The sequence below is a fragment of the Hesperophylax consimilis genome, chromosome 5, assembly GCF_061612785.1.
Source record: "Hesperophylax consimilis isolate HC1 chromosome 5, BYU_Hcon_1.0, whole genome shotgun sequence".
In the NCBI taxonomy this organism is placed as follows: Eukaryota; Metazoa; Arthropoda; class Insecta; order Trichoptera; family Limnephilidae; genus Hesperophylax; species Hesperophylax consimilis.
The window spans coordinates 19,481,424-19,508,766 of record NC_142840.1 but is presented as its reverse complement, the minus strand read 5'-3'; the positions used below and the strand labels follow the sequence as shown (position 1 = coordinate 19,508,766).

At 34.9% G+C, this 27,343-nt stretch overlaps 3 protein-coding genes and 1 pseudogene across 4 annotated transcripts in view; 2 read left to right on the top strand and 2 right to left on the bottom strand.

Annotated features, from left to right (window-relative positions):
* Positions 1-334: 334 nt before the first annotated feature.
* Positions 335-3,686, top strand: Atox1 (Antioxidant 1 copper chaperone). The gene is made up of 2 exons (XM_089632045.1): positions 335-461; positions 1,158-3,686. Exons 1-2 carry the CDS (start codon positions 453-455, stop codon positions 1,365-1,367), a joined length of 219 nt encoding a protein of 72 aa, XP_089488171.1. The 5' UTR covers positions 335-452; the 3' UTR covers positions 1,368-3,686.
* A 127-nt stretch (positions 3,687-3,813) lies between these two features.
* LOC149423616 (uncharacterized) lies at positions 3,814-6,674 on the bottom strand. The gene is made up of 6 exons (XM_089632044.1): positions 6,438-6,674; positions 6,135-6,353; positions 5,601-5,926; positions 5,229-5,313; positions 4,603-4,722; positions 3,814-4,313 (listed from the first exon to the last, which is right to left on the bottom strand). The coding sequence occupies exons 1-6, from the start codon at positions 6,555-6,557 to the stop codon at positions 4,125-4,127; spliced, it is 1,059 nt and encodes a 352-aa protein (XP_089488170.1). The 5' UTR covers positions 6,558-6,674; the 3' UTR covers positions 3,814-4,124.
* Positions 6,675-6,974: 300 nt separating this feature from the next.
* Positions 6,975-27,343, top strand: part of Ranbp21 (exportin-5-like protein Ranbp21) — a 42,423-nt gene continuing 22,054 nt past the window's right edge. The window contains exons 1-10 of one of the 2 annotated variants that reach the window (XM_089631671.1): positions 6,975-7,050; positions 7,519-7,685; positions 12,422-12,581; positions 13,652-13,870; positions 14,681-14,851; positions 15,169-15,333; positions 24,013-24,141; positions 24,251-24,636; positions 26,108-26,255; positions 26,782-26,968. In XM_089631671.1, the coding sequence (XP_089487797.1) occupies positions 7,546-7,685; positions 12,422-12,581; positions 13,652-13,870; positions 14,681-14,851; positions 15,169-15,333; positions 24,013-24,141; positions 24,251-24,636; positions 26,108-26,255; positions 26,782-26,968 (1,705 nt within the window). In that variant the 5' untranslated portion in view covers positions 6,975-7,050; positions 7,519-7,545. Of the gene's footprint in view, positions 7,686-12,421; positions 12,582-13,651; positions 13,871-14,680; positions 14,852-15,168; positions 15,334-24,012; positions 24,142-24,250; positions 24,637-26,107; positions 26,256-26,781; positions 26,969-27,343 lie in introns of both variants that reach the window. The other variant, XM_089631670.1, reaches the window with a different exon arrangement.
* LOC149423615 (myrosinase 1-like) lies at positions 8,535-10,746 on the bottom strand (annotated as a pseudogene).

Sequence of the window (27,343 nt, the reverse complement as noted above, 5' to 3'; positions counted from 1 at the left end):
TTTATATTTTATTAAGAAGTATTACACTACATACTACGAAGGTATATTAGGTTACGGGAGCTCGGAGTTCCAAAGGTTAACTCTTGAGATCCAGGCGGAAATAAGCCAATTTCTGTTACTTAATTTAATTGTTTTTTTTCGGGATGTTATGAAAATGAATCACAAAATACTTGTGAAAATGATTTCTATTTAGATTAACTCAATGAGATTATTTAAGTACGGCAACATTTACAATGGTACCAACATTGCGATACGAATGTGTGTTTATGTTGTTCGACTGACTGTCACTTTCGTTTGACAGCTGTTGTCGGTCAATTTGCGGCAGGTTTGGATTGGTTTGGATTGACCTATTTGGACTTGTTGAGATATTACAGATTAAAGCGATACCTACAGCACGTATCTTGAGATAATTTTTCCCATTGGGTACAAAGGAAAAGGAAAATCTTTCGACAATGTCGCAAGTATGACAAATCTAATTTTAAAATTTCATTTTTATACCTACTAGGATTGACATAATGTTATTTTATTTTTGAACAAATGTTACTGAGTGCGTCGTTAATTACTGGTAAAATATTATAACGTAGGTAAAAAATTACCTATTATAACAATAATGTCACAGGAAATATTTATGTGTATATGTTATTACCCTGCAATTCTCCAGCTTTGTACAAAGCAATTCCTTTTCATTCAGCTCCATTATTCAACAATTGAAGCGGAAACTCAATGATTATACAATAACTATTTTCACTAAACTTATCTTAACCTAATGACTTGCGACATACTTCTAGAACAATATTAATGATTTGATAAAATAGTTTTCTTAATCAATTCACTAATCATTGAATTAAGATTAACTGTTGCAAGGTTCATTGAACTTACGCATTACTTTGAATGCCACACTGAAAAACTCCCAGTATCACCCTAGTGAGAGACCACCATTCAAAATGGAAACATTTCTTGTCATGTTTTTCCTATGTTTAGCTTTAGAGACCACATGTGAACAGCCAGGTACTTCTCAACCTACCTCTTCTTCTCCCCCACTTCCTTTATCCTCATAATATTCCCCCAATGTCAAAGTTCTACTGACTCCAATTTTTTTTATTGCAAAATATTTTTTATTCTTATTCGTCAGAGTAAATAATTATTGTCTATCGTAGGTTCACGCTTTCCAAGTTAAAATGACGTGCGAAGGCTGTTCGGGTGCCGTGGAGCGCGTCCTCAACCGGCTGAAGGGCGCCGGAGTGGAGGACTTCAGTGTCAGCCTGCCTGACCAGAAGGTCATCGTCACCTCGACCCTCGGGAAAGAGAAACTTCTCGAGATCATCAAGAAGACCGGCAAGGAAACCACCTACATCGGCCAGCTGTGATCTATCGGTAGTGTTAGGTAGGGTAGCTCTTTCACCTTTTGATCATTATTAATGATAAATTATTGTTATTTTAATCATGTTTACTTTGAAGCCGTTGATAATGAAGGCATGAATGTTTAAGTAATAGTAGTTAATATTTAAATAAAATTTTAAAATGTATATATTTTTTTTACATACATATCTGTTAATAAAAGCAAGGGAGATGGGCCTTGGACCGTCATTAGTATGATACCGTACGCACAAAATTGTCGCCAATATCTTTCACCCATATTACTGAAGATCGCATCTATCCTCAGCGGCGCCCCGTCTTTGTTTTTACCTAAACACCAAACGCATTACTTTCATTTCATAGCCGCTTTGATAGTTAGCGTAGTTGGGTCATAGCTTGGTGACAGTCAGCATTCTTCCATGTCAATTCTCCCTGTGCTTCTATTATCTGTAGTTATGTATTAAGTTTAGCTAGATTATCATTTTCGTGGCAGTTTTACCTTTCGAAGGCATAATCTATAAATACGTATGACTAATTAAATTTAAATTATAAACAATACATAATAATAATTCAAATAGAAATTTAACTGGTTCATTATTTAGGTAGGTAGTTACTATGAGATACTTTGAATATTGAAATTGAATCGGCCTTGAATGCCGAAACAGCTGTCACAATAATAAAAACACTACCATACTTGTGGAACTTATTAATATTATTAAATTTGAATTACTTTAATTTCATATTATAGAAGCAAAGTATTTTGCTTGAAATCCCTAGGAAAAGTGTATTATGTACATAAGTAGCGCAGACCTGTATAAAATCACAGGATATTCAAATTTCAATTTTGAAAAAGACACGTAAAATATTTATTTGTTTAATATTATATATAAGTTCATCGCTTGTCTGAATTCTTCATATAATCAGTTTCAGCTTTGAAAATGATTCAAAGCAAATTTGATTTCATAGAACCAGATTTTGAAGCAGGATGTGCAGACAACCAAAATTAGAATATTTTTTTTTTGGTACAAGTCATTTTATGTACAAAACCAAATAACATGTATTTCATACAATATTTGCATAAAATTCCAATAATATTTGCTTTCTCTTGAAACAGTTTTATTTTATGTCGCATTGTTTATTGTATTGAGCGGTATTGTTTTTGTCTCATTGTTTATTGTATTGAGTGGTATTTTTTTTGTCAACATGATTTTTTCAAATTTTTATTTGTAGAATTTTAATATTGATAGATCCAAATTTACGAAAATATCTGTGATTGCATACTTAGGCTCAAATTTAATGAAACATCACGCCACTATGTCAGAACAGAGATATAAAAAGAGTAATGATTTATTTTGGCCGCGCTTTGGACATTCATCAAAAGACATTATGCTCAAATAACCGATCAGTGGCCGAGTTGGCAAATGCGTCCAGTTCCCTCCCAGGCATCGTGAGTTCAATTCCTCAACTGGCTAAGTCCACCATCATTGCACAAGCAACATCTTCCACTTATAATGATGGTAGCAGGAGATTTTCAAATATTGTCAGGTTATTCTAGACCCAGGAATGTTTCTTCAAATATATATTATGATTATGGCAGCTCATATATTTTTATAATAATGTAAAATTAAAGTAATGAATTTTTTACATTAATAAAAGAATTTTTATTTTAAACACTTTTTTCGATTGTGTGAACAAAAATATGTATTTTAAATTATTGATTTTATTTGTAAGTCTGTTAATAATGATTATATTATAAATATAAAACATAATATTTATTAATAAAATAAATGTAGCTTCATAAAATAAATACATAATGTCAAAAGATGAAATTATCATGCACATAGTAAAAAAGTTATAAAAGATTTGAGTTTTCTAAATTGGTTACTCTTTGATCCAGTATTTGCAGAATGTTTTGAATTGACAAAAGGTTACAAATCATTGCCTTTACAGTGGGCACAATGGTGGAATCATCTGGGTAAATTATGCATGCAGAATTATCTTGTGTATAAACTGGTTCACAAAAACAATCACCAATTCTTTGTTTCTTTGACGCTGGTTCTTCCAACTGTAAATCTGGCACCATTGGGAATTCCGGTTGTTTCAACATATCATTAGAATCACAAAATCTAAAGTAGAAATTACCAGATCCAGATGTTGGAGAGACTATTTCCAGCGGGGATCTAGGAATGTGAATCTCTTCAAACTGTTCATCATAATATCTTCTGAATAAATTACTGTAATACAGGTTCCTTTTTGAGTTGGAGCCGTTGGAAAATTTTGATTTTGAAGGATTCGGTGTAGAACTGAAATTTTCATGTCTATAAATCAAACCGGAGTTTGATTTGCATCCATCTTTGACATCGCAGCACTCCTTTATTTTGAAAAATGTGCGAGAATAAAAAGAAAGACAATTCGATATATACAATCGTATTATATTTTCAATAAATACATGTAAATATTTTGTTAAAATAACATAACTTAAATGTTCAACAAAAACTGTTTTCACCTTACGGTGAATGAAATAAACAGTCAATTGTTGAAAATTATACACAAGATATTGTTCATAATAATGATCAAAAACATGATCATTATGTTTACAATATTAGACAAAGCGCCATTATACACCAATAGAAAGAAAAAGTTTTATCTTTGCTGCAGAAGTCATGTATGTACAGCAGAAAGCAGGAAGGGAGGAGGATGTTTATTTTACTATTGGTCAAATAGTAAGCATTTGTTACCACCAGGAAGTGAAACAATAAATCAAAAATTTATGATCTAACCTCATCATCATTATCACTATCTGGGCGGAAGAAAGTAGACTTTCTGGCATCAACTAATTTTGTAAGATCAACCTTTTTTTCTTCTGCAGTATCAATGGAAGAATCTAGCGCTGAGATGTTTTCTTTAGAATCTTCAAAGTTTTCCGCATTAGCAAAATTAGTTTTCCAAATCATTATCTAGAAAAAGACGGAACATAGGGTTTATTATAATTATATTTAGCAAGCATGGAAAATAGCCGACCATCAACCAACTTCTCTGTCATAAGCTTGCAGAATTAAATAGCATTGGGAGGTCAAAACAATAGTTGATGTTATAGATGGTGTTGAAGAAAACACTGCTTTTTTAAGCAAAATAAACTGGAGGTAGATAAATAACAGGAGTCCAAGGATTGTAGTTCTGATGATAATGAAAGTGTTTATTCATGCCAAAATTAAGCAATTCTTCAAAGCAAAAATTATTATTTACCTGTTTGTCAGAACCTCCTGAAGCAAAATATTCCCCATCATTGGAAAAGGTTACAGCTGTGATTGGACCATTATGTCCCATAAGGGTGTAAATAGGCTGTCCTTCTAGAAGGTCCAGGATCTACAAAAAATAAAATCTTATGTGATCAAAGAAATCTGTTATTTTAATTCAGGCCGCATGTGGCCCACGAGCCCACCTCGTGCGGCCCATTTTGTACCACACTTGTACTCCAGGCATGCCCGCGAAGGTTTGTAAAATAGGTAATGCAGCCTGCTAAATAGATTGTGCACCACTGTTTCGATTCTAAGGTACACACGTATATTCATGCTCGACGGTTAGGCTTGATCGAAAATGTTGACTTGGAAGTATGCTTGTCATTGCGTCCATGCGAATGTACCCACATTGAGACATGTTTGAATGAGCGTAAAACCATCGAGAATGAACAAGCCTCAGTACTTAGCTTAATAGTTAAGCTAGAAGAAATTAGATAAAGTAAAAAAAAAACAAGGGTTGATTATATCTTTAGTTTGAAAAATCAATAAATTTGAAATTAAAACACGTCCCATTATGCACGGCTACTGAAAAATGCATTCTGGCATGTTGTTACACTCGAGTAAAATAATCACCTTCATCTTTTTATCTTGACTGGCAACAATGAGGAAGTTGCCACTTGGGTGAAACGATAACTGGGTGATGCCTCCTTCATGTGCTCTGCAAAAGATCATATAAATTCATTAGAAAACTATCCAATTTTACAAGAAATTATTTATCTATCGGAATTTTGCAATGGTAACGCATTCGCCCTGGAAAGCAGAAGATTATACGGAGTTTGCACCTTGGTTGCACATGTGCAAAAGGATTTAAACTTAATATAAGTAAATTTTCTTCGATTGGTGGAGGTCATGATAGACATCGAGATCCCTGAGTTAGTCTGGGGCTTCAGGCGTCGCCCTGTTGGACTAATGATGAAAATTATTATTGATAAAAACAATTCTTACCGATAATGCTGTAGAAGACAGTTTTTCCTAACATCATACAGTTTAATGGTTCCGTTGGATAGGCCGACTGCTAAATAGGACCCTGAAGGATGCCACGTGACGTGGGTTCCGTATCCTTTCAGCTCCTCAAAGGTATGGATGCAGTGGGCACTGTCTGCATCCCACAGTTTAACGGTTTTATCGTCGGAGCACGATGCTACCATGCTGCCGTCTGGTGAGAACCTTGCGCAACGCACCCAGTTTTTATGCTGCACATATGATTGGAGGAATTTCCTTCTGTGTACAGTCCATAGTTTTAGCGTTTTGTCATCTGATGCAGTAATAAGCTAGAAGTAGCAAACATTATTTTTAATACTACATGCGTCCAAGGAAAAAAAAGTCTATGTAACGATTCAAAGGAAGAATCGGTTTGCAGCACTTTATTTTTCTGTATGTACCCCTTTAATGATAAACATAGTAAATGTTAAGTGAATGTCTAGGTAAACGCAATTATGGAAATATATATTTATGTTAAGGAAAAATATGATTTATTACCTTTGTTCCTGTGGGCGAAAAGTCCACAGATCTCACAGATTTCGAATGTGCACGAAATTCTCCACACTCTCCCCTGACGGTGGGCACCCACAGACGTACTGAGCAATCTCTAGATGCAGATGCTATCAGTTTACCAGAAGGAGAAAAACTTGTATCAAGCACAGCATCCCTGTGGCCTTGAAATCTGTAGCATCTTAAGGTAGATTGAAAGTTCCATAACTACAAAACAATTAAAATATTTAATTTATTGAATCGTACAAAAGAAAATATTGGAAAGCTTAATTTTTTCAACTGAAAACATACCATAATAGAATGATCGAGTGAACTCGATGACAACTGGTTAGTTGATGGATGAAAGGATAACGAAGTTACTGTATCCCTGTGACCTTTGAATTGTCTTTCCAACGTGGGATCGGATTCCATTTTTGTGTTTAATAAGGGCTAAAAATAATGTTTAAAAAGTTCAATAACAAATAGATGAGTGGTATCGTAAATAAACCACTGGTATTATTTCTAACAACTTTCTGATTTCAAACTTCAAATTTGCCATGGAAACCAAAACCTTTTCATAATAGCAGCCAACATAACAATAATTTAAATTGTACATCTTTCTATGTTTTCATATCATATTTCAATAAAGTGGAATTTACGCATTTCATTTAAAATACATAATTAAATATTTGTTAAAGGTAATTTAAAATTAATGCTAAAACATATTTATTTGGCTTTGAAAAAGTATTTAACCAACAATTTATTTACGATTTTTTTATTTTATCAATAAACAATAATTTAGAAGAGAGGATGTAAGCACTATGGCACTATGGTAACATGATGGTAACACTTTATTAAAAATATCAAGTTCTCAGTGGCACGAGGCGTTCTTATGTTTTTAACGACGAATTATTATAAAATTTTGGTAAATAAAATAATAAAGTTATCAAATAACCTCATAAAATACAGCTAAATACTTTCAGTAATAATCTGTTTGAATTAAATACGATAACTTCGTGTCTACGTTGACATCTATCGAATTACACATGGCGATGTTTTGCAGCTGCTTATTTCTGTGGCCGGCATGATTTTGAAGTTTCTCTCGTAGTACGAATATCTTCCCGTCATAATTGTCCTTTTAAAATTTATTAAAAGTCTTCGTGCATATTGCACTTATATAATATACTTGTCTACATCGTCTCCCAAGAATGTGAAATGTAGACTTATTGCATTTGTTTTTAAATTAGAATGCAGTGAATAGTCAAAAGTTAGTTGTACTGTTGGTTTGTAGTGTGCATTAGCTGGGGGTTTGTTTTTTTTTTTAATATTGCCGGTGTGGGCACGCTTATTAGCCCAAAGAGGAGAGTTCCCGAAGTGTGTGTTCTGTGTGCAGATATACCAAGAGGAGTGAAGCAGAGAAATGAACGGCGTGGAGTCGGGGTCGTGCGGAGGAGCCGAGGGGGCGGCGCTGGCCGAAGAGTTAGCTCGGGCTGTGGAGCTGGCCATGAGCCCCACCGCCTCCCAGGACATCCGGCGACAAGCCTACAACGCTTGCGAAAGGTTTGTCCCAACATTCCGTCATAATTACCCCAGTTACATCATTAAAAACTGGACAATCAAAACATTTCTAATAAATTTACATTCAATCTTTAATATGATTGCAATTGGATAGTTTATTATGGAATAATTTTGTAAAGAAATTACCTCAAGGGCACTTTGCGTAGTTATTGTATGTATTTATATTTTACCTTTTTAAAAATTTAGTTGTTTTTTTAAAACTGTCGATGCAAATTGCAATCTCTGAAATATGCTGTTCTTGTTTTCTGTACATATTCGAAAATTCAAATCGACGTCTGGAACATACACATCTTAACACTCTGAGGATTTGACTTGTTTCTTTCGTAGCAGGTGGTTAGCATCTTGATAAACAGCTTTTATGTTTCCTAGAGTTTCCTTGACATGATTATATTAATTTGACTATGATTTTTAGTTTTACAATGTGTCTTGCATCTGGTACCATTGTAAATACTATTATAAGTTGATTTATTTATTTCAAATTTTACCATGTTTGTATTCTCCTTGGCATTGTGTTTATTGGTTTTCAAAAATTATTTATTTCATTTTGTAAAATCTGTTTGCATGTCAAAACCTTTAATAACCTTTGAAATAATGACAAAGGCATATTAAAAAATTATTAATAATTGACATCGCATTAACTATTAGATGGTTCACTTTGGGAAAAGTAGGGTCTTGGATAGAATGGCTTGTATGTGTAAAGTACCTGAAGTCTGTGGTCTTCAAGTCGCATGCATAAGTAAATTTTATTTAATTGATTTGTGTTATTTGTTTGTTTTACAATTAAGTCATTTAAACTAATAAAGGGTATATTTGCGGCGCATTCCAGAGTGCTCAGTATCGGCCTGGTGTAACACCATAATTTAAAATTGAAATGTTGCTTGAAATAGCTTTAGCCATGTTTGGTGACCAAATCTGAATAGTAAGGTGCTTCCCCACCTTCCTCTTTAAAATCTCATTCCCCTCCCCACTACCTTCAACCTCAACCCAAAACAATTGGGGATGCCATAGTCTCACTTGCCTCCAGGCGGTAGGGAGCAGTTGGAACTCTCGTGCGGTATTCACATTTAAAAAAGCCACTAAACATACCTAAAGTCATTTAAATTAACTTTTCAGTTCTGAATGGTGGTCTCTCGTCAGGACGACACTGAGAATATCTTTAAAAAAAGAAAAGTAAAATGATGCCATCAAGGCATAAATAAACCACCCTAACTCTGATAACTCTGTGATTTTTGCAAGTTGGTCCACTATTTAATTTAACCATATATATGCCAACATTTGTTTTTCATGTGAAACGTCTACGTCTTTCACACCATCGACGAGGATAGAGGAAACTAAAAAAAAAAGGCGAAACCATAGACAATATCATTCTCATTCGGAGCCTGCCCCATTCATTAGCCTAAAATATTTTAAAAATAAACAGTCAAATTTTTTGAAGCATTGAATTTTGATTTTTCTTTACAAGTAACAGAAAATGAAAAACTCAGTTACTTGTTAAGTATTTTTATTTCAGCAAGACAGTTAATTATAGCTACATAGTAAGTTAAATCATTAATGTAATAGAATGATGGAATTATACCTTGCGTGATATAATTAAGGTTCAATACGGCATCACAATACGCACAATCCTGGGAGGAACAATGATACATAATAGAGCTGGAGTAGTGATTTAGTTCGAAGAAGGCGTAGGTCCCCTTGACGCACTCGACTTCCTCAGGAGTGAAGGCGGGAAGACGAGAGGAGCTGAAGCCCTGCTGCGCACTGCGCTGGGCTATCTTCTGCTTGAATACTGCGGGGTAGTCGCTTTCCTCAGAGAAAATTGGATGACCGTACCACCCTGCCCAGAAATTATTTATTAAGCATAAAACACTAAAATCATTTTAACAAAAAATAGAGGGTGTGTCGGCACTAACCCGACAAACTTTAACCAGCTATTCCTTAGCACATTTGGAGTAAAAAATGTTATGGGCACTTTGCTGTCCGGTAGCATTTTTTTTTCAATTAAAAACAAAAAAATTAAAAATTTCCACACTACATCACTGTCATTGGCATTGCTTTTCGTGTTCAACAGCTGTTATAAGCAAGTATGTCGAAAAGCGTCTTCGCTCTTTCGCACACACTAAATAATAATAGTTAAAAATGAGACGAATGGTGCCGTGCCATTTCGTTGTGATTGTAAAAGTGCGCCAATATAGGTACACACGTGCATTATTAAACGGAATTCGAATAAAATATTGCCAGATGGGTTTTCAAACTTTGACAAAGGATAAAACAGTGGTGACATGTGGTGAAAATATTAATAGTAAATTTTTTATTAAAAAAAACGTTACCGGACAGCAAAGTGCACATAAGATTTTTTACCCAAATATGCTAAGGAATAGCTGGTTAAAGTTTGTCAGGTACGTGCTGATACACCCTGTATGATGATGAAATGAAATCAATGACAAATTAAAAATGTTACCTACACTGTTGCTTGTAATGTCATGTCTATAAGTTTCTCACTGTGAACTCAAAACCTTTTTAAAAAGCCTCGAGATCAGCAGCAGAATTAGGATTTCTGGTTCATTCCAATCAATGTTAATACTCATTCCCACTCTTCCTGAAAGCATTAAAGTAGTGGATTGATATATTTCTTGGTTTTGTCTGAATACATCATCGTAAAGATGGTAGACCCTGTTGTGGGATTTGATCAGAGTGTGTGCACACAAGTAGTCAGCAATATCTAGGAAATTACCAGAAATTATTAATACATAACTTCACAAAGATTTGTATTTTATTTTCACAACATAAGATTCTTGCCATTGAATGTTTATGCTGATTTTTTTACCTGAGAAATTCAATGCAGGAGCCTTTCCAGTACCTCCACCTCTATATCCTTGCTGGCATACTATGGGAGGTTCTCTAAAAGTCAACCACTTTGTGACTCTATCTCCGGATGTGTGGATAGCAACCCGAGCGTAATTTGCAAAGTGTTTTTGATCAGGGGGTTCAGCCACCCTCCACTATCTTGTAGCGGTTGTGGAGGATGTCAGTGGTACAAAGACATCTCGCTAATATCTGATACACAATATACTAAAATCTGTCTTTATATTTAAGTCTCCACAACAGCGTAGTAACTAACACAAAGTTCAAGATGTCAAACCACCATACCATAGATCAGGGCTCCGCAACCTTTTCTCACCTAAGGCACATCAAAATTTTTCCTAGAGTTCCGCGGCACACCAAAAACTAAAATATATAGGTATTAAATTGATACAATTTTTTTTTTGTTTTTTTATTTGAAAAGTATACATACATATAACTATAAGATATTTATTAAATATTATAAAATAATAATAATAAATTAATGTGATACCTGCGCTTTTTTCAATGAACACAAAAGTTTTATATTCTGCTCGGTTTTTTAAGCACGACCGCTTATCATTTTTAATTAATACAAACGTTGAAAAACTTTGCTCACATAAATACGTCGTTGAAAATGTTAAAATTTCTAAAATAAAAAAGTAGTGTTAAAATTTATTTGTTCAAAATGCGAGGAAATTCGTATAGGATAACGTAAATCTAGAAAACATCTAATGGAATTTCGGAGAAGTGATGTTTTAAAGTTATGTCATTACATAAATATGTAAATTCCTCTCGAATTATATAGAGGCAGTGCTTCCGTAAAAATTATTGCATTGGTTGCAAAAGGATTTCGAATCCAATCGTATTGTTCCGTATTAACGGAATAAAAGTACAGATCAAATTTCTGCTGAAGCATACTTAAATGTTGTTGGGCCAGATCCACAATTAATTGTTTGTTTTCAATTGTACTTTGGTACATTTCCAAACATCCTTTTTGCGACTCTTTCTGCCAAACTCGATTTTTTTTTCAACCCTAGTAATTTGTATTTTGCATTTTTTTAAAGTTCATTCAAATGCTCCAATATATCAGACATGTATACAAGTTTAATCAATCAGTAATCATATAGTTCGTGCATATTTTGATTTAAAATAAACTCGCGCACCTCGTGACAAAGTTCAAACAATCTAGCCAAAACTTTGCCTCGGGATAGCCAACGAATTTCAGTATAAATCAATAGGGATTCATATTCGACATCCATTTCAGCAAAGAATATTCCAAAGATTCTATACTATCCTTCGAAAAATAGACAATATTATGTAAAAAAAATTGTCATTGTGTATTAAATACATAATGAAATATTGTAAAATGTCAAGTACATTGAATTTGACCGCGGCACACCTGTATCCGGCTTACGGCACACCAGTGTGCCACGGCACACCGGTTGCGGAGCACTGCCATAGATATAGCACTCGGCTGTCAACAATTTTTCCATAGACATTCAGAGTTTTACATTGGTGGATGTACTGGTGACCTTTTAGACCATGGAGATTACCGTGGCTAATTACTCATATTTGTCCTTTTTCCTCGTACACCTTTCTAATAGGACCGAGCAAAAAGGCATCAGTATTTTACAGTGCGATGCATCACAGCAATCGATAAAATATACCAGATATACCTATGTAACATACCAAAGTGAGAAGTTAGTAGTATTTTGAAGTACGAAGTAAAGTACTTCAAGGCATGTGATATTTATAAATACTAAGGAACCAGGTATTTTGATGATTTGTCGCAAGTACAAAATACAGCATGAATATACCCGATACTTTTACTGGGTACGATAAATACACCTCTCTATTGTGCACTTGTTTTGTTGCAGCTTCAAGGAGGGTTCACCGTGGTGCGCGCAGGTGGGCCTGCTGCTGACCAGCGGAGCCCACTACTCCGCTGTGGTACGCCACTTTGGACTGCAGCTAATGGAGCACACCGTCAAGTACCGCTGGAATCAGATCTCACAGCCCGAGAAGCTCTTCATCAAGGTGGGTGTTTGAATCTTACTAACACTAGCTAGCAGGCCACAATGGATAACAACCTTGATGTATGTCAGTGAGGTATGGAACTGGCAGAGGCTGAGGCTTATGTATTGTAAAACTATGGAGATCTAGAAACAATGCAAGGTTGATGTATCTAAGTGTAATGGCACAGATTAAGAAAGGGACGACACTATGGTTTTGGCATGTAGAGCAGATGAAGAAAGAAAGGAGTGTAAGGAAAATATATATATAACGCAGAAATGGATGGTAGAAGAAGTTTGATATATGCTTGAGGAAGACACGAGTCATAATAATAAAGAAGAATTTATGAGACCATGTATGAATGTGAACAAAGCAAGAAGTGTGTGCTTAGACAATGCACAAAATAATGATTCGTGTCCACAAGCCCTCCTACCTAAAAAAATCGAACAAATGCAAAATCTGTTGTCAAATTAAATAGCTGAAGATACAGTATTGAATTTTAATAAAACCGTTTGAAGGTGGATTGTTTCACAGAATTTAAACAATACATCAAATTTCAAAGCTCTGTTATTATATCACTATGGGCCAATTGCTTCGCAAAACTGAAATAATAACACGTTGAATAGATCTTTCACAGAACTTGAAAATTTACTTAGAAATTTGGTCAAATGTTTGAATTCTGTGAAACAACTGGCCCTTAAACTTTATTCCACTGTTAATTTTTGGTAGGCTGAACCGGTTTCAAACTGTAATGGTAATCTTCAGATTGGTGCATAAATAAAATACTTAACCCCTGTAGTGCAGCTGGCTACATTTGCAGTCCAGTGAACATATCTATCTTGAGGTGCACTGCAGTGTGCTAAAGATAATTTAATGTTTTGAATGTATTTCATTATTGTCAATGAAAATTCCAAACTAAGTGTTTCTATTATTTTGATTATAGTTTTCAATATTATATTTGGATTTGAGAAATTTACTAAATTTCATCCTTCTCATAGGGGTTTAAGTAATGCGTGCACCAGTATAACTTTGCTAACCATGTAAGTGTTCTAATATCTATTCTAATTAGAAATAATATCTATTGTATTGTTCAGGAGAATGCAATGAAGCTGGTGTGCGCCGGAGGTTGGCCCGCCACTCACATGAACGATGCGCTGGCCCGGGTGGTGGTGGAGATGGCCAAGCGCGAGTGGCCGCAGCAATGGCCTGCATTGCTCAGCGAGCTCAGCGATGCCTGCTCGCGGGGCACGCGCCACACCGAGATAGTACTGCACGTGCTGCTGCGTCTGGTGGAGGATGTGGCCACCTTGCAGGTAATATCACCCATGACTCTGACCGTCTGTCCTTTAGATAGGTGTTCAATGTCATTAAAATTATTCCAACTTTCCATTCATATGGCGGTGTGATTTATCCCATCTCTCTATTTAGTCAATGAGACTCATTACATCCCCTTAAAACAGATGGCCAATGTGACTTATAGCGTGTTTCCTGTTATGTGAAATATATCAGGGAGAACAGGCTTTCTATGTCATAGAACGCCATAGAAATATAAACTCAATTTGAATCAACTTCAACTTTTGTTCTATCCTATAAAGAATAGAGCAAGAGTGAACGCGCAATAATTGCTTCCCATTTTTCAAGTTCGTTCTATGAAATAGATCGTAGAATATATAAGGTGGGATTCCAGCTTTATATGTACATTTTCATAATCCATCTCTCCATAAAGGTGGCCAATTCAACTTCTTTCCATTGACAATGTGATTTTTTTTTTTTTTTTTTTTTTTTAAAAGAAAGACAAACATTCCCGGGTTACGAATAACCCAACAATGTTTGAAAATCTCCTACTACCACCACAGAAAGCCGAAAATGTTGCTTGTGTTGTGATGGAGGACTTAGCCAGCCGAGGAATCGAACACGCGACGCTCGGGTGAGACCCAAGCGCTATGCCCACTCAACCACTGACCGGTCGTTATGTATCGTATCTCCGCATTGCAGTGGCAAATGTGATTTATCCCATTTCTCCCATGACTAAAGTTGACATCTCTCCATATACGCAGATGACTAACCCAATTGCATAATCTGAAAAATAAGAATAATTGTTAATCTAAAGTATATCTCTCCAGACTCTGGAGTCCAATCAACGAAGGAAGGATATCTACGCGGCCCTCACCAGCAGCATGGCGGAGATATTTGCATTCTTTCTCCGTCTCATCGAACTGCACGTTCAGAGGTTCCGGGAGTCCACCCAGGTGGGCAACTACCATGTGGCGGCTGAACATGAACGCGTTGTGCAGGTACCCATTACATACACCATCCATTATTGTTGAAATAACATTTTCCAACTCTCTGTTAAACTTACATAAATACACCATTGGCACTAAAACCTTCAGAGTCGTGGCCACCCCTAAGAAATCTGTTTACATATGCTTCCCCACATCCAAGGCAGCGGTGTTTGCCTCCACACCATCCATAGGTGATCACCTAAGCCTCCCAACACTTTGTCCTGCAGAAGCTCTAATGGTCAGCTTTTTTCCATTCTTGATCTATGTCCTGCCTAGAGATGCCCCGTCTCTGTTAGCCGCAAATAACCATATCAAAATTTTGTTTTCAGGTTGTCCTCATGACTCTGACAGGCTTCGTGGAGTGGGTGTCCATGAACCACATCATCAGCCAGGACGGGCGACTGCTGCAGATCCTGTGCATCCTGCTCAGCGACGAGGCTTTCCAGCTTCCCGCTGCCGAATGCCTGCTGCAGATTGTCAACAGGAAGGGACAGGTTTGTGACTTAATCTTTCTGCTGATTTTTAACGCCACATTAAGAGGAACGGATGCGGGGCTTTTTTCATACAGAACTTACATTTTAAGGCCAAAATACCCAACCAAACTGCATAATAATTTTTTTGATCAAAAGGAATCAATTTGTATTGAAATGGTCGCGCAGCCAATCCTATTAAAAGCACTAGTCATCAAAAAATTCGAAATCGAAAGGGGTGTGGCATTTTAGGAGGGATTGTAGAGTACTTGAAAAGATTTGACAACCAATAAAAAGAAACGGCGCACCAACTATTAAGGTAAGTTACGTTAACAATTTAGGTGAATCAAAAGGTTTTATTAAAAACAAAAATTGTGGGTAAAATAGTAGATTAAGAAAATAGTAAAGTACTAGATTTAAAACAACTAAATAAAATATTTAAAAAAAACACCACTTCATTCCAAACGACTCTCCAGCATCACGCTCTTCAGCAGCAGCGTTCTTCATTACGTCAACAAAAGTATCTTCCCAGTGTGTATAATTAGATTAACACATATTTACAAGTAACATTGTTACAAAGTCCAAAGCCCCTAAACACTCTAAGAAGATGATACATGAATGTGAATAGTCCTACACGTGTACACACACCACGCTCCTAGTGTCCGAGGCAGTCCTCAAACACAAATAATTCTTTTAGCAGTCAGTCAAAAGGGCAAAAATTAAATCACAAAAAACACATCTAATTACTTTTTTTAGCACATTTTACATAATATGTACTATTTAATTAATATTATATACACACATATCATTTATAATATTTTAATATCTACCCCTTCTATACATATTTGATATGTGGAGTTTAAAAATAATTTCTTATAACGGCGGAATTTAAAAAATCGCATTGATCGCCAACTCGTAATAAACTGTTCACAAAAATGGCGCTATAAAAATTATCCAATTATTATTATATTATTAAATGAATGTGGTAGTTCAAACAGTAATGCTAAATAAGTTGTTTTAAATTAAATTTATATGGAAAATGAAATTAACTAATAATTTACGATTTCTTAAAATTTGACCACTGTGCGTCGATTTTGTAGTTCGAAAGCGCGCGCTATTTAAAATTCAGTTGAGACTCTAGTTATCGATAGCGTAATGGTATTTTGTTATTCGACAAGGATATTTTTCACCGAGCGAAGCGTCGTGCTGTCGGAGACACTGAACGAGACCGTCTGTTAGCCTCAAAAATAGAAGTTAGAAAAAATAGTTAGAAATCTGTACAGATACTAACCGAAAAAAAGTCACAAATTCATTACATGCTTGAAACTTGAAAGTGTTTTTAAGTCTAACTTCACTCTTTTTTTCTAGGCTTATAAAAATACTTATATACATTATTTCCAAGGCTAAGATGTATTCTACTCGCATTATTTAATTACAGAATCTATAATGTTTTTTTTATTACTTTGCATTGCATCGCCTTAAGTAACCTTGGTTTAGTGCATAAATAAACCACTCACTAGATTGATAACTTCGACCTTTTGTAGGGAGAAATTTTGTCCACCGATGACGTCATTACAAGATTTGAGTCATAAACAAACCACTCAGCAAAGTATAGAAAACAATAAAAAAAGATGATCTTCCCTAGGTAGGCACCTAGGGAAGATCATATTGTGCCATTCATCAGCCTAAAATATTATTTTAAAAATAAATGTTAGAAATGTTAACAGATTCTCTCAGGATGACAAGGCTCCAACTCACAAAGTGCGGTCCTGAGAAAATGAGCTATAAGGTATCATTCCTTATGGCACATTTTCTCAAGACGGCGCTTTGTAAGTTGTAAATCTGTTTTCCCGAGGCCGTCGTAAAAATAGCTTGAAATTACTTGAAATTTGAATTCCTTTACTTTAAAAGGAAAAACATTTTGATGCACAATGATTGTGCTTTTCTACGACAGTATTGAATGTTAACATTTCTCTGTTTATCAGAAAAATGAAAAACTTTGTTACATGTTGTGAAGTATTTTTATTTTATTTCACTAAGATAACAGAAACAGGAAACACAAATAAATTTATAAGCACAAAACACATTTTAAATGTACCTATACCAAGACTGCGAATGAATCTTTTTCTGGTTTAAATATTCATTTGGGTCGCTAATAATGTTATAAATGATTAAATATTTCAATTTGAGGTTTTAGTCATAAAGTTATTCCAAAATTAATATGATTAAAGAATTTATGAGCACAAAATATATTTTATATGTGTATCAAGGCTGCGACTGAATCTTTTTCTGCTTTAAATATTCATTTTAGAGTTGCTAATATTGTTTTTGACGTAGGATGCCCATTATCCTCATTGAGTCTGGTCCATTATACGGTCTTGTGTCTTTGCCACTTTTTTTTATTGATATCTGCACACCAAGAATTACTGATGACAGTGAATTTAATAATTGCATCGACCAATTTTTGTTTTGTGTCCTACAATTAATCCAATCAAAACGCACATATTTGGCAATAGTTTCGTTAATTAAGGGGACAAGATGTAAATTTTCACAATTATGATTAAGTACATACTCAACAACATAATGAATTTCCAGAGCATTGATAGAAAAGTTTTTAATCGAGTAATTAAGGCAGTCTCTCTGTAATGTGTATTCACACGATAAAATGTAAGAATTTATGGGATCACAATATGGATCACCAATGCAAGATGATTTACAATATTTCACTAAATATTTCAAGCCAATGATTACATTATTCAAAACATAAGGAAAAAAATAATGATTATCAAACAAGAAATTATAAATATTCTTACACAAGGATGCATCGTTTTTCTGTGTGGCGACTGAATTACTGCCGCTGGGTCGAAGTAGGAAGGAAAGGAATTAAAAATCTGCATAATTGATGAAGAAATTTTAGAATATTTTCAAGTAACATAGAACAGATGTTTACCTTCGTAATCTTCTTGACCTTTTAGTAGAAGGAACCACACCGCTGGTACATGGGATGATATTACGTTCTGGAATAAACATATTTATTGCTTTAACTAAAGTTCGTGTACTAATCTAAGAATATTATTCCTTTTCAAGTAACGTAGAACAGATGTTTACCTTCATAATCTTCCTTAATCCTTTTGGAAGGAGGATTTATATCTTGTAAGACGTAATCATGGTCTTTTGTGACATCACACCGTCCTGTAATGTAGGGCGGACTGTCTGTCAGTACAGCCTTTCATGTTTACCTTCATATTACTGGACAGATATCAAGAATATGTGTTAAATATATTATCTAAGTATGGGATTTCAACCTAACAAAAATATTTAATTTTATCGTTATGTTTAAAAATGAAATATTTGTAATATTATTTAATGCTAAATGCATGGAAAACTATTTCATCATATTAACTGTTCATTACTGTATTATGCTAAGCATAAACACAGGTATTATAAAAAAATGTATGTAATTATATTGAGTATTAATTTGAAACATTATACAGGGTGTCCGGAAACTCGTAGTACAAGCGGGAAACTGGTGAATCTACATCACATTTGGAGTCGATTTTGTAGTATAATTTTTTTTTATTTGAGCTTTCGTTATCGAGTAAATCGAGTTTGAAGTTGATTTTTTTTTTTTTTTTTTTTAATCAAATTCTTATAAATTATTACTGAAGATCAAAGTACCCAACTAATTAAAACTATTTGAAAGTAAAACAAATGAAGAAACTCGGATTTGAAGCATTATTTTGAAATCACCCTTCATTTAACCCGGTGTAATCATAAAATATTTCTGCTCTGCAGGGTTAAAACATCTGTTATTCAACCCTAAACACCAGAAAAAACTTAAACCCTAAAATAGCCGAAAAATTTTTTTTTTTGGTTTTTTTTTTTTTTTTTTGAAAATGCTCAAAAAAAAAAACTTTATGTTTTTTTGGGTTCCCCATGTGGTGTAGATTCTCCAGTTCCCCGCTTGTACTACGAGTTTCCGGACACCGTGTATAGAGATATTTCTTATAGAAATATTTCAATATGTAAAATCAACCAAACTTCGTATCAGCATCTTATTTTACTGCATCAAATTCAACTACAAATTAAATGGCGCATAATAATTTTCAAATATAGGTAATGATAACGAAATAGAAAGTAGTACAGTAAATAATTTAGAAGATTGGAGAAAAAAAACAAAACACAAATACGTCTAATAAACTTGTTTGAAGCACATTGACATTCTGATGCTATGTGAAACATCTATTCAAACTGAAAGTATGTGTATGTACAATATTCCCAGATTTAATGCATATAACTACTGCAGGACTGATAAGTCAGGTGGAGGTGTTATATTGTGTATATAAGAAACAAATTTAAATTTAGACTAAAAACCTTACAATCTTATTACATTTTGAAAATATAATAGGAAAGCTCATACTCCAGGACAAAACTAAAGTCAATATAATAGCTATCTATAGACCTCCTAATTTCAGTAAATCTTCATTTCTGACGGAATTATCATCATATCTTGAGACAGAAAATATTATCTTACTTGGAGATATAAATCTAAATTTGCTTAATGAACAAGACAATATTGCAACTTAATATGAAAACTTACTTACTAACCATTATTTAACTAAATGCATCAATGTAGTAACCAGAGAAGCTGTATTAAATGGACAAATTTAGAGGCAAGAAAATAACTGCTTGCGTCTGTGAAAATAATATTGCCGATCATTTTATCACTGCTATTAATATAAAATCTCATAAACGTCAGGTAGAATTTGCAAATAAGTATATTCAAATCATCGATATTGATAGATATATCAGAGATTATAACTGGAGTAAACTCATAGAGGGAGAAGGATTGTATTTCATTATACATATGAAAAAATAAAATCTTTATTTAACAAATTTTACAAGAGTAGTTCTAAAACGATAGTGCAAAAACCGAAAACACAACCTTATGCAATAAATGAATGGGTAATCAGTGAATTATTATGTCATATAAATAAAAGGGATAAATTATATAAAAAATGGAAAAGTACACCAACAAACAGAATACAAAAACTAATCAATAAACTTGTAATAAAGATAAAACTAACTTTGTACTATAATAATAAATTTAAAAACTGTTTTAATGATACAAAAAAAACCTGGGACGAGATAAATAACATTTTAGGAAGTAAACCCAAAAACGATTGTGATGAAACTATAACACGATATACGTTAAAAGGGTGACCGGATAAATCATCAAAATGATAATTCATCACATCTTTAAAAAGTTATATAAAGTCATGGAAAGTTATGAAACAAAAACTTTATTAACTGGGTTAAGTAGATTAGGTTAGGTTTAAATTATTTTTTTTCATCGCTTCTAATGACTATATCACTTTTTAAAAGTGTGTTGAATTGTCACTTTGTTGAGTTATCATGGAACCGTTAAAAGATAGAACTGAGGATTCTGTGTCAAATGATTTCGTGAATTACTTCTCGGATAGCATCAGCAACACGTTACATAAATGCAATCACAAAGCTACTAATATAGTACTGGAAGAACTACCTCACAGTTTATTTATACCAAGAGCTACTATAGCTGATATTGAAAACATTGTTAAAAAAATGTAAAAATGTAGCATTACTAAACCAATATTTAAAGGTGGAAAACACATTGAACTGGGAAATTATAGGCTTATTAGTATACTACCTGCGTTAGAAAAAATTCTCGAAAAATTTTTATCAAATAAATTAAATAATTACATTGAAAAATTCGCTATCATAGATCCAAATCAATATGGCTTTCAAAGAAAAAAAAATACTGAAAAATTACTGCAAGAGTTTTCCAATTACATAAATAATCAATTAAATAATACATTACATGTTATTGTGTTATTTATCAATAACTCTAAAGCTTTTGACACAATTAACTCTAAAAAACTGCTAGAAACCTTTGAAAAAATTGGAATAAGAGGAAATGTGTTAAATTTATTTAAAGATTATCTTAGAAATAGAAAAATATGTACCAAAATAAATAATACTTTTAGTAAAACAAAGAATGTATCTGCAGGAGTTCCACAAGGTTCCATATTGGGACCTACACTATAAATAATTTATGTAACTATAATGAAAAAACTTTTCTCTTTTGTTAAACATTTTGTATTTGCAGATGATACGGCATTGGTCATATCACATAAAGATCTAAAAATTGCAATTGAACTCATGCAAATTGACTTTAATCAACTTTGCAAATGGTCACATGATGCAGGACTATTAATAAATGCTAAAAAACCAAAGTAATGCATATAAGATCACCTAATACCAAATTTCAATTTAATCCTAATATTATTTCTCATAATTTTAATTGCATCCATAAAAATATTCAAGTAATTGTAAATGTGAAAACTTGGAATTAGTTATGGAAAATGTCTATCCTGGTATTACAGTAGATTGTTTTTAAAATGGGACAAACATATTAAAAAAACCTGTAAAAGGCGTCGCATGGTTTCCCGGGGAAATGGAGCATAGCCTCTCTTTCTGTTACACGGGTCTTATGCTGGAGAGAGTGAGAGACCAAACCACGACGGGTTTTCATTGGATAGTTTTGTGAAGACGTCATCAAAAAACCAAAAAAGTATCGGAGTTATACCCCCCGGGTTTAGTGTTCACAAAGTAAGAAAATCATTAGCCACAAGGGAGGAATTATCGGCTAACAAACCAAAACCTCGGGATCAAAAATGATGAGATAATATAATAATAATAACGGGAATTATGTAATTGTGGGATTTGTGAAGCTGAAAGTATCTATGTATAAAATTCAGTCTATTTTCATCAAATTTTCATAAAATAATTTTGGTTCCGACTTTATTGGTTTCTGTTTAGTTCCAATTTTGTAAATTAAAAGTTCATTGTGAACTTGAATAATGTTACGCATTACATTGGAATATTTCACATTACTTACTTACCTATGCATTAGCAGAAATTAGTATGTATGTTTGATCAATTTTAAATCAGTCATACTCAACCTGCAGCCCGCGGGCCGCATGCGGCCCGCCGAGCTATTTTGTGCGGCCCTCAATACATTTAATATCAGGAACATGATTTACAAAATCTGGCATTCTATATCACGTTTCACGTTAATTTGAGATTAATTGCGACTTTTACTTTATTTATTTATTTATTTATTTATTTATTTGTTAAGACATACACAGTACAATAAGATACAGTTAGATTTTTTTTTAGTTATTACATAGTTGTAGTACCTATTACGTATGTCCATAAAATGTCATTACGTAATTTCGCCTGAGATTGTTATAAAAGGAAGGAAGTGTGTGGATAGATAATAATAAATGAATTGAAAATAAGAATTATAATAAGCTCACGAATTGTAATTGACTGTTAATACATAGGAGTTTTGAAAAATGATGTGAAAATATTTTTGAAATTTGTCATGCTAAGAAATTTAATAAGTTAGTTTTGTATGTTAGAAAGGAATCATGAAAGATGTCTAAATGTAGTAATTTTTCGTAATGGGTGTATGTTGTGATTGCGCGAGTAATTACTGAGTTTTTTGCTGCATTGGTATTGTTGGCTTCAATATGAAATAGTGTAGTGTGCCTGGTACGCCTCGTTGGAACATTTAAACCAATGACGGATAGCAATTCGGGACTATCTATTTTATTATTTAGCAGATTATGTAGAAACAACAGGTCTGACAATGTGCGTCTTTTTTGTAAAGTTAACATATTATTTGTAGTATTGTTGTATTTCTTGAGTAAATGTTTCGAAAATTTATTCTGTATACTTTCTACTAAATCTATGTATACCTTATATTGAGGACTCCATATTGTGGAAGCATACTCCAGTGGACTTCTGACCAATGAACAAAACAAAATTTTCAGAGTCTTAGCACTTTTGAAAACTTTGCATATTCTTAATAAGAAACCTAGCATTCTGTAGGATTTAGAAATAATGTGTTCAATGTGCTTGTCAAAAATTAATTTGCTATCTAAGTAAACACCTAGATCCTACGTACAGACATTGAAACCCGAAGAGGATAGTATAAGTATAATATACTATCTATCTAATATAATATGGTATAAGAGTGTTGCTACTGCACACCATAACTGCACACGCTATATCTATCTCTAAAAATCAAAGATTTGACAGACAAATATACGCGCAAATAATTTTGCTCGTGGCAACACATAAATTTTTGACAGTTCCAAATTTAAATGGTTAACAGGGTTACTACCAACGAAGGCGATGATTATATATCTATTTGATATAATTGTTTTGCGGCCGGAAATTTTCTAAAATGGAATTCTCTAGCTACCCCCCCCCCCATGGATTTCGAAAAATTGTTGTGGTGAATTACATAAGATGTTTTTGGCTGTGCGGATTTTTTTCAGCGAAGTTCTATAACAACCCCCCCCCCATGGATTTTAAATATTTTGCGGGGAGCACTCATTTTGTATTTTTTTTGTGGGGAATTATTATGTTTTACAGAAATTCTCTAACAACCCCCCCCCCCCCCCATGGATTTCGAATAATAAAAGGGGGAGCTCACACCGTTGGCAACACCGACCAGTATAGTGTTGCGGCCCGCGTAGCTTTACAAACATATGAATGTGGCCCGCAGAAGAAAAAGGTTGAGTATCACTGGTTTAAATCCTCCATAACAGTAATCCTTTTACAACACAGTGTGTATTTTGTTGTTCTCAGGTGAAGGAACGCAAGCCTCTGATGATTCTGCTAAGTGAAGACGCCATAAGCTGCATACACCGAGCTGCATTGGCCAACACCAACACCCTGGATGAGAAGCATTACCTCTTTCTGAAAAAATTGACACAGGTATTTCATACTTTAGCCCCTTTAGACACCTAATATTAATTATCTCTTCCTTTTGTGTCCCAGATGAGCTACATTGTTCAAATGAGCTACATGTCTATAACAATTTCAGGTTCTTGCGGGCATCGGTCAGCAACTCTCCTCGCTGTGGGGTCGGGAGGAGGGTGTCACAGAGCGCCCCCCACACCTGGCCATCTTCCTGGAGTCGCTCTTGCTCTTCTCGGCGCACCCCTCACTCTGCCTGGCGCATACAGCCGCCTCCGTCTGGTCCGCCCTCTTCAAGCACGAGCATGCGCAGAAGGACCTGGTACTACTGGCGTTTGTGCCGCGCTGGGTCAATGCCACCGCCCCCAAGCTGCTCAGGGTCACCTACCCGAAGTCCAGACCCGTCGGGGTGACCCTCGACACCGCCAGCTATGCCGCCATTGATTTCGATTGCGAAAATGAATTCTCCATGTACTTCTGCCGGTGTAGGACAGACTTCTTGGATAACTTTAGGTGAGATTTCTTTCATTTTGTGTTTTGTAGAACTTATTTGTTCACTTAACTTGATAAAGTTATCTATACATGGTGTCCGGAAACTAATAGTACAAGTGGGAAACTGGTGAATCTAGAATTTCACATAGAAAACAGTATTTCGGTTTGAGCATTTAGATTTTTTTTTAACTCTTCCGTTAATTTGTTCCCTTTTGGGAACAACTCATATGGTCTCACAGAAATCGTTAAGTCTCCCTTACTGTTGTGGTGAGAAACACAATCTAAACGGTGTTAGAAAGAGAAAACATCACACTTTATATTCAAATCTAGAAATTAACCAAAGAAGAATTAAAATGTGCACATTTATGAAACCAAAGGTTCTGACCGCAATTTGAAAAAGTTATGAGACTTAATAAGTGTGTTCCATTATGTAACATGTATTTTGTAGTGTGTAATGGGTAGAGCATATTAACCTTGTTCAGAGGGAATTGTGGGAATATGAACTCACAAATAAAACTCTCATTTCTCACGTTCTTGTAATTGTGGAATACATTCTTAGCTCGCTATGTTATCTCCCAAATTTGCTTCATCACACCAAGCACCGGGGATATAGGAAGCGAAATCTTCGTGACTCAAACTGATGCACATAAAAAACAATTGGAGTTAAATTCACTTGGAATATGTGTTTTTATTCCATGTCAGCCCACTGTATCCTCCAGTCTCTAGTCCATGAACCTCTCCTTTAAAAGATTCCCCGTTCAATGACTGCCAGGCCCGTAGGCCGCTCCACCTTCCCACTCTCCTTGAAAGTAATTCCGTGAATGTTGGCTGATTTGATTCTCCGCACGGACATTCGGGGACCTTCGTCTGCTCGGCAAACTCCAGCTAGAGTTGGGATAGCAGGAATAGGGATGTATATGAATAGGGATTTGGGTACCAACTTATTAGTAATAATTTTAGTTACAAAAAACGTAAAGTGAGTAACTATTTTTTGTCAACTAAAAGTTTTAGTGCCGGGTCTATGCTTCGACGCACTTTAAAAGACATTAAACAAATGATATTGACCCCCTAATATACTCGAAAAAGAAAGCTCAAATCTAAAAAAGTTATTCATACCACGAAATCGACTTCAAACCTGATGTAAATTCACCAGTTTCCCGCTTGTACTATGAGTTTCCGGATACTGTGTATGTATGAAGAATAGTGTCTCTGGGTTTGGTTTTTTATGCAAATCTACAGTTTTATTCCGAGATTGATGAAATTTTGTACACTTGAACTTCAAAACAAGAGGAAGGCTACTGACTCTACAAGATATTTCGAATAACAACCCCATCCCTTAAAGCAGAATAAAGCCCGGACAACGCTGGGTGTAGTATTATTATTTGAAATTGAATTACAATGACCAGGTTATTTTATCATATTACGTATGATGGCCCTTTCAGCCTTGTTATATTTTAGGTATGATAAAGTTAGATAATATTTGCATCCTCAGACAAGCGACCCTGATAGCACCTCTGGTGACCTTTGGCTACGTGGACCAGTGGGTGCGGGTGGTGCTGGGGAAAGCCGTCTCACATCAACACAACACAGATGGAAACATACACGATCCCGTATATCTGGAGTGGGAAGCTTTGTCTATTGTAAGTATCCAATCTTACCCATAATATACTTGTTTTACGTCCATCGGAGTTTGGCTACCTAAACTTAAGTTGGGAGGCGGGTTTGAGTACTGTCGTCCCGGGAACCAGGTCACCTCAAGTGACCTGTTACGTTTGGTGACTTAGCAGGAGTGTCCGGGTTCATGGGGGAAGTTTGTCTAGGTCTTGACAGCGGATGAGTCTGCCCACCTTCTGCGTGGTGGGCCGTTGGAGATACTGGTTGAGGGAGAAGCTTTTACCTCTCCAGCACGGCTCTCGACTTTCATCCGTCCGTTACTCCTGGATTCACTGACCCCCAGACTCTTTTCCTTCCCGGACCTTCCTCTCCTCCCTTTGCTTAAAAAGACCCTCCACACGGCATTCCGAAAGATGACAGGCCCTGAGAAAAATTATTTCCTCGGGGCCTCCTTTGTGGAGTTATACCAAATAAATCAGGAGATGCGGATGTTACCCAATAGTTTTGTTACCTAAATTAAAGGAATCTTTGTTTTACATGATTGATTTCTAGCTGCTGGAGAGTGTACTGTCCCGCATCCTGCAAGTGAGTGAGCGCCCCAGCGTGGCGTCAGGCTTGGCCCTCTTGGAGATGTGCCTGTCGCTGGAGACCCAGGACCCACTGCTGCTCAGCCTGCTGCTGTCCTTCATATCAGCGCTCTTTGTTTTCCTCACCATGTCCTCTTGCCAGATCAGCCAGGGTGAGACCTCCCATACTTTTTTGTCTTTGCCTCTTAAGTATAAGCTAAGCCATCCTTTTTAGAGAGAAAAGGAAACTAATAAATCTTTGAGCAATCTTACCGCAGGTCGTGTTTTATTTTAGTGACTATTTAAACAATGTACATATAAAATGTGATATTGAATATATGCATAGTAAATTGTGTTTGTTTTCTATGTTTTTTTCAGAATTTTTTCATTAATGTCTTTCAGCCAGATTTTTGTTCTTGGTTTGTAATCGTTAAACTTTTCTATTCACTTTATATCTGGGGGAAGGATCTTGTGGAGTTTTGTCGCAAAATAAATGTAGTTTATCCGAATATGGTTTTATAACTTGGAATATTTTTTATGTCTTTGAG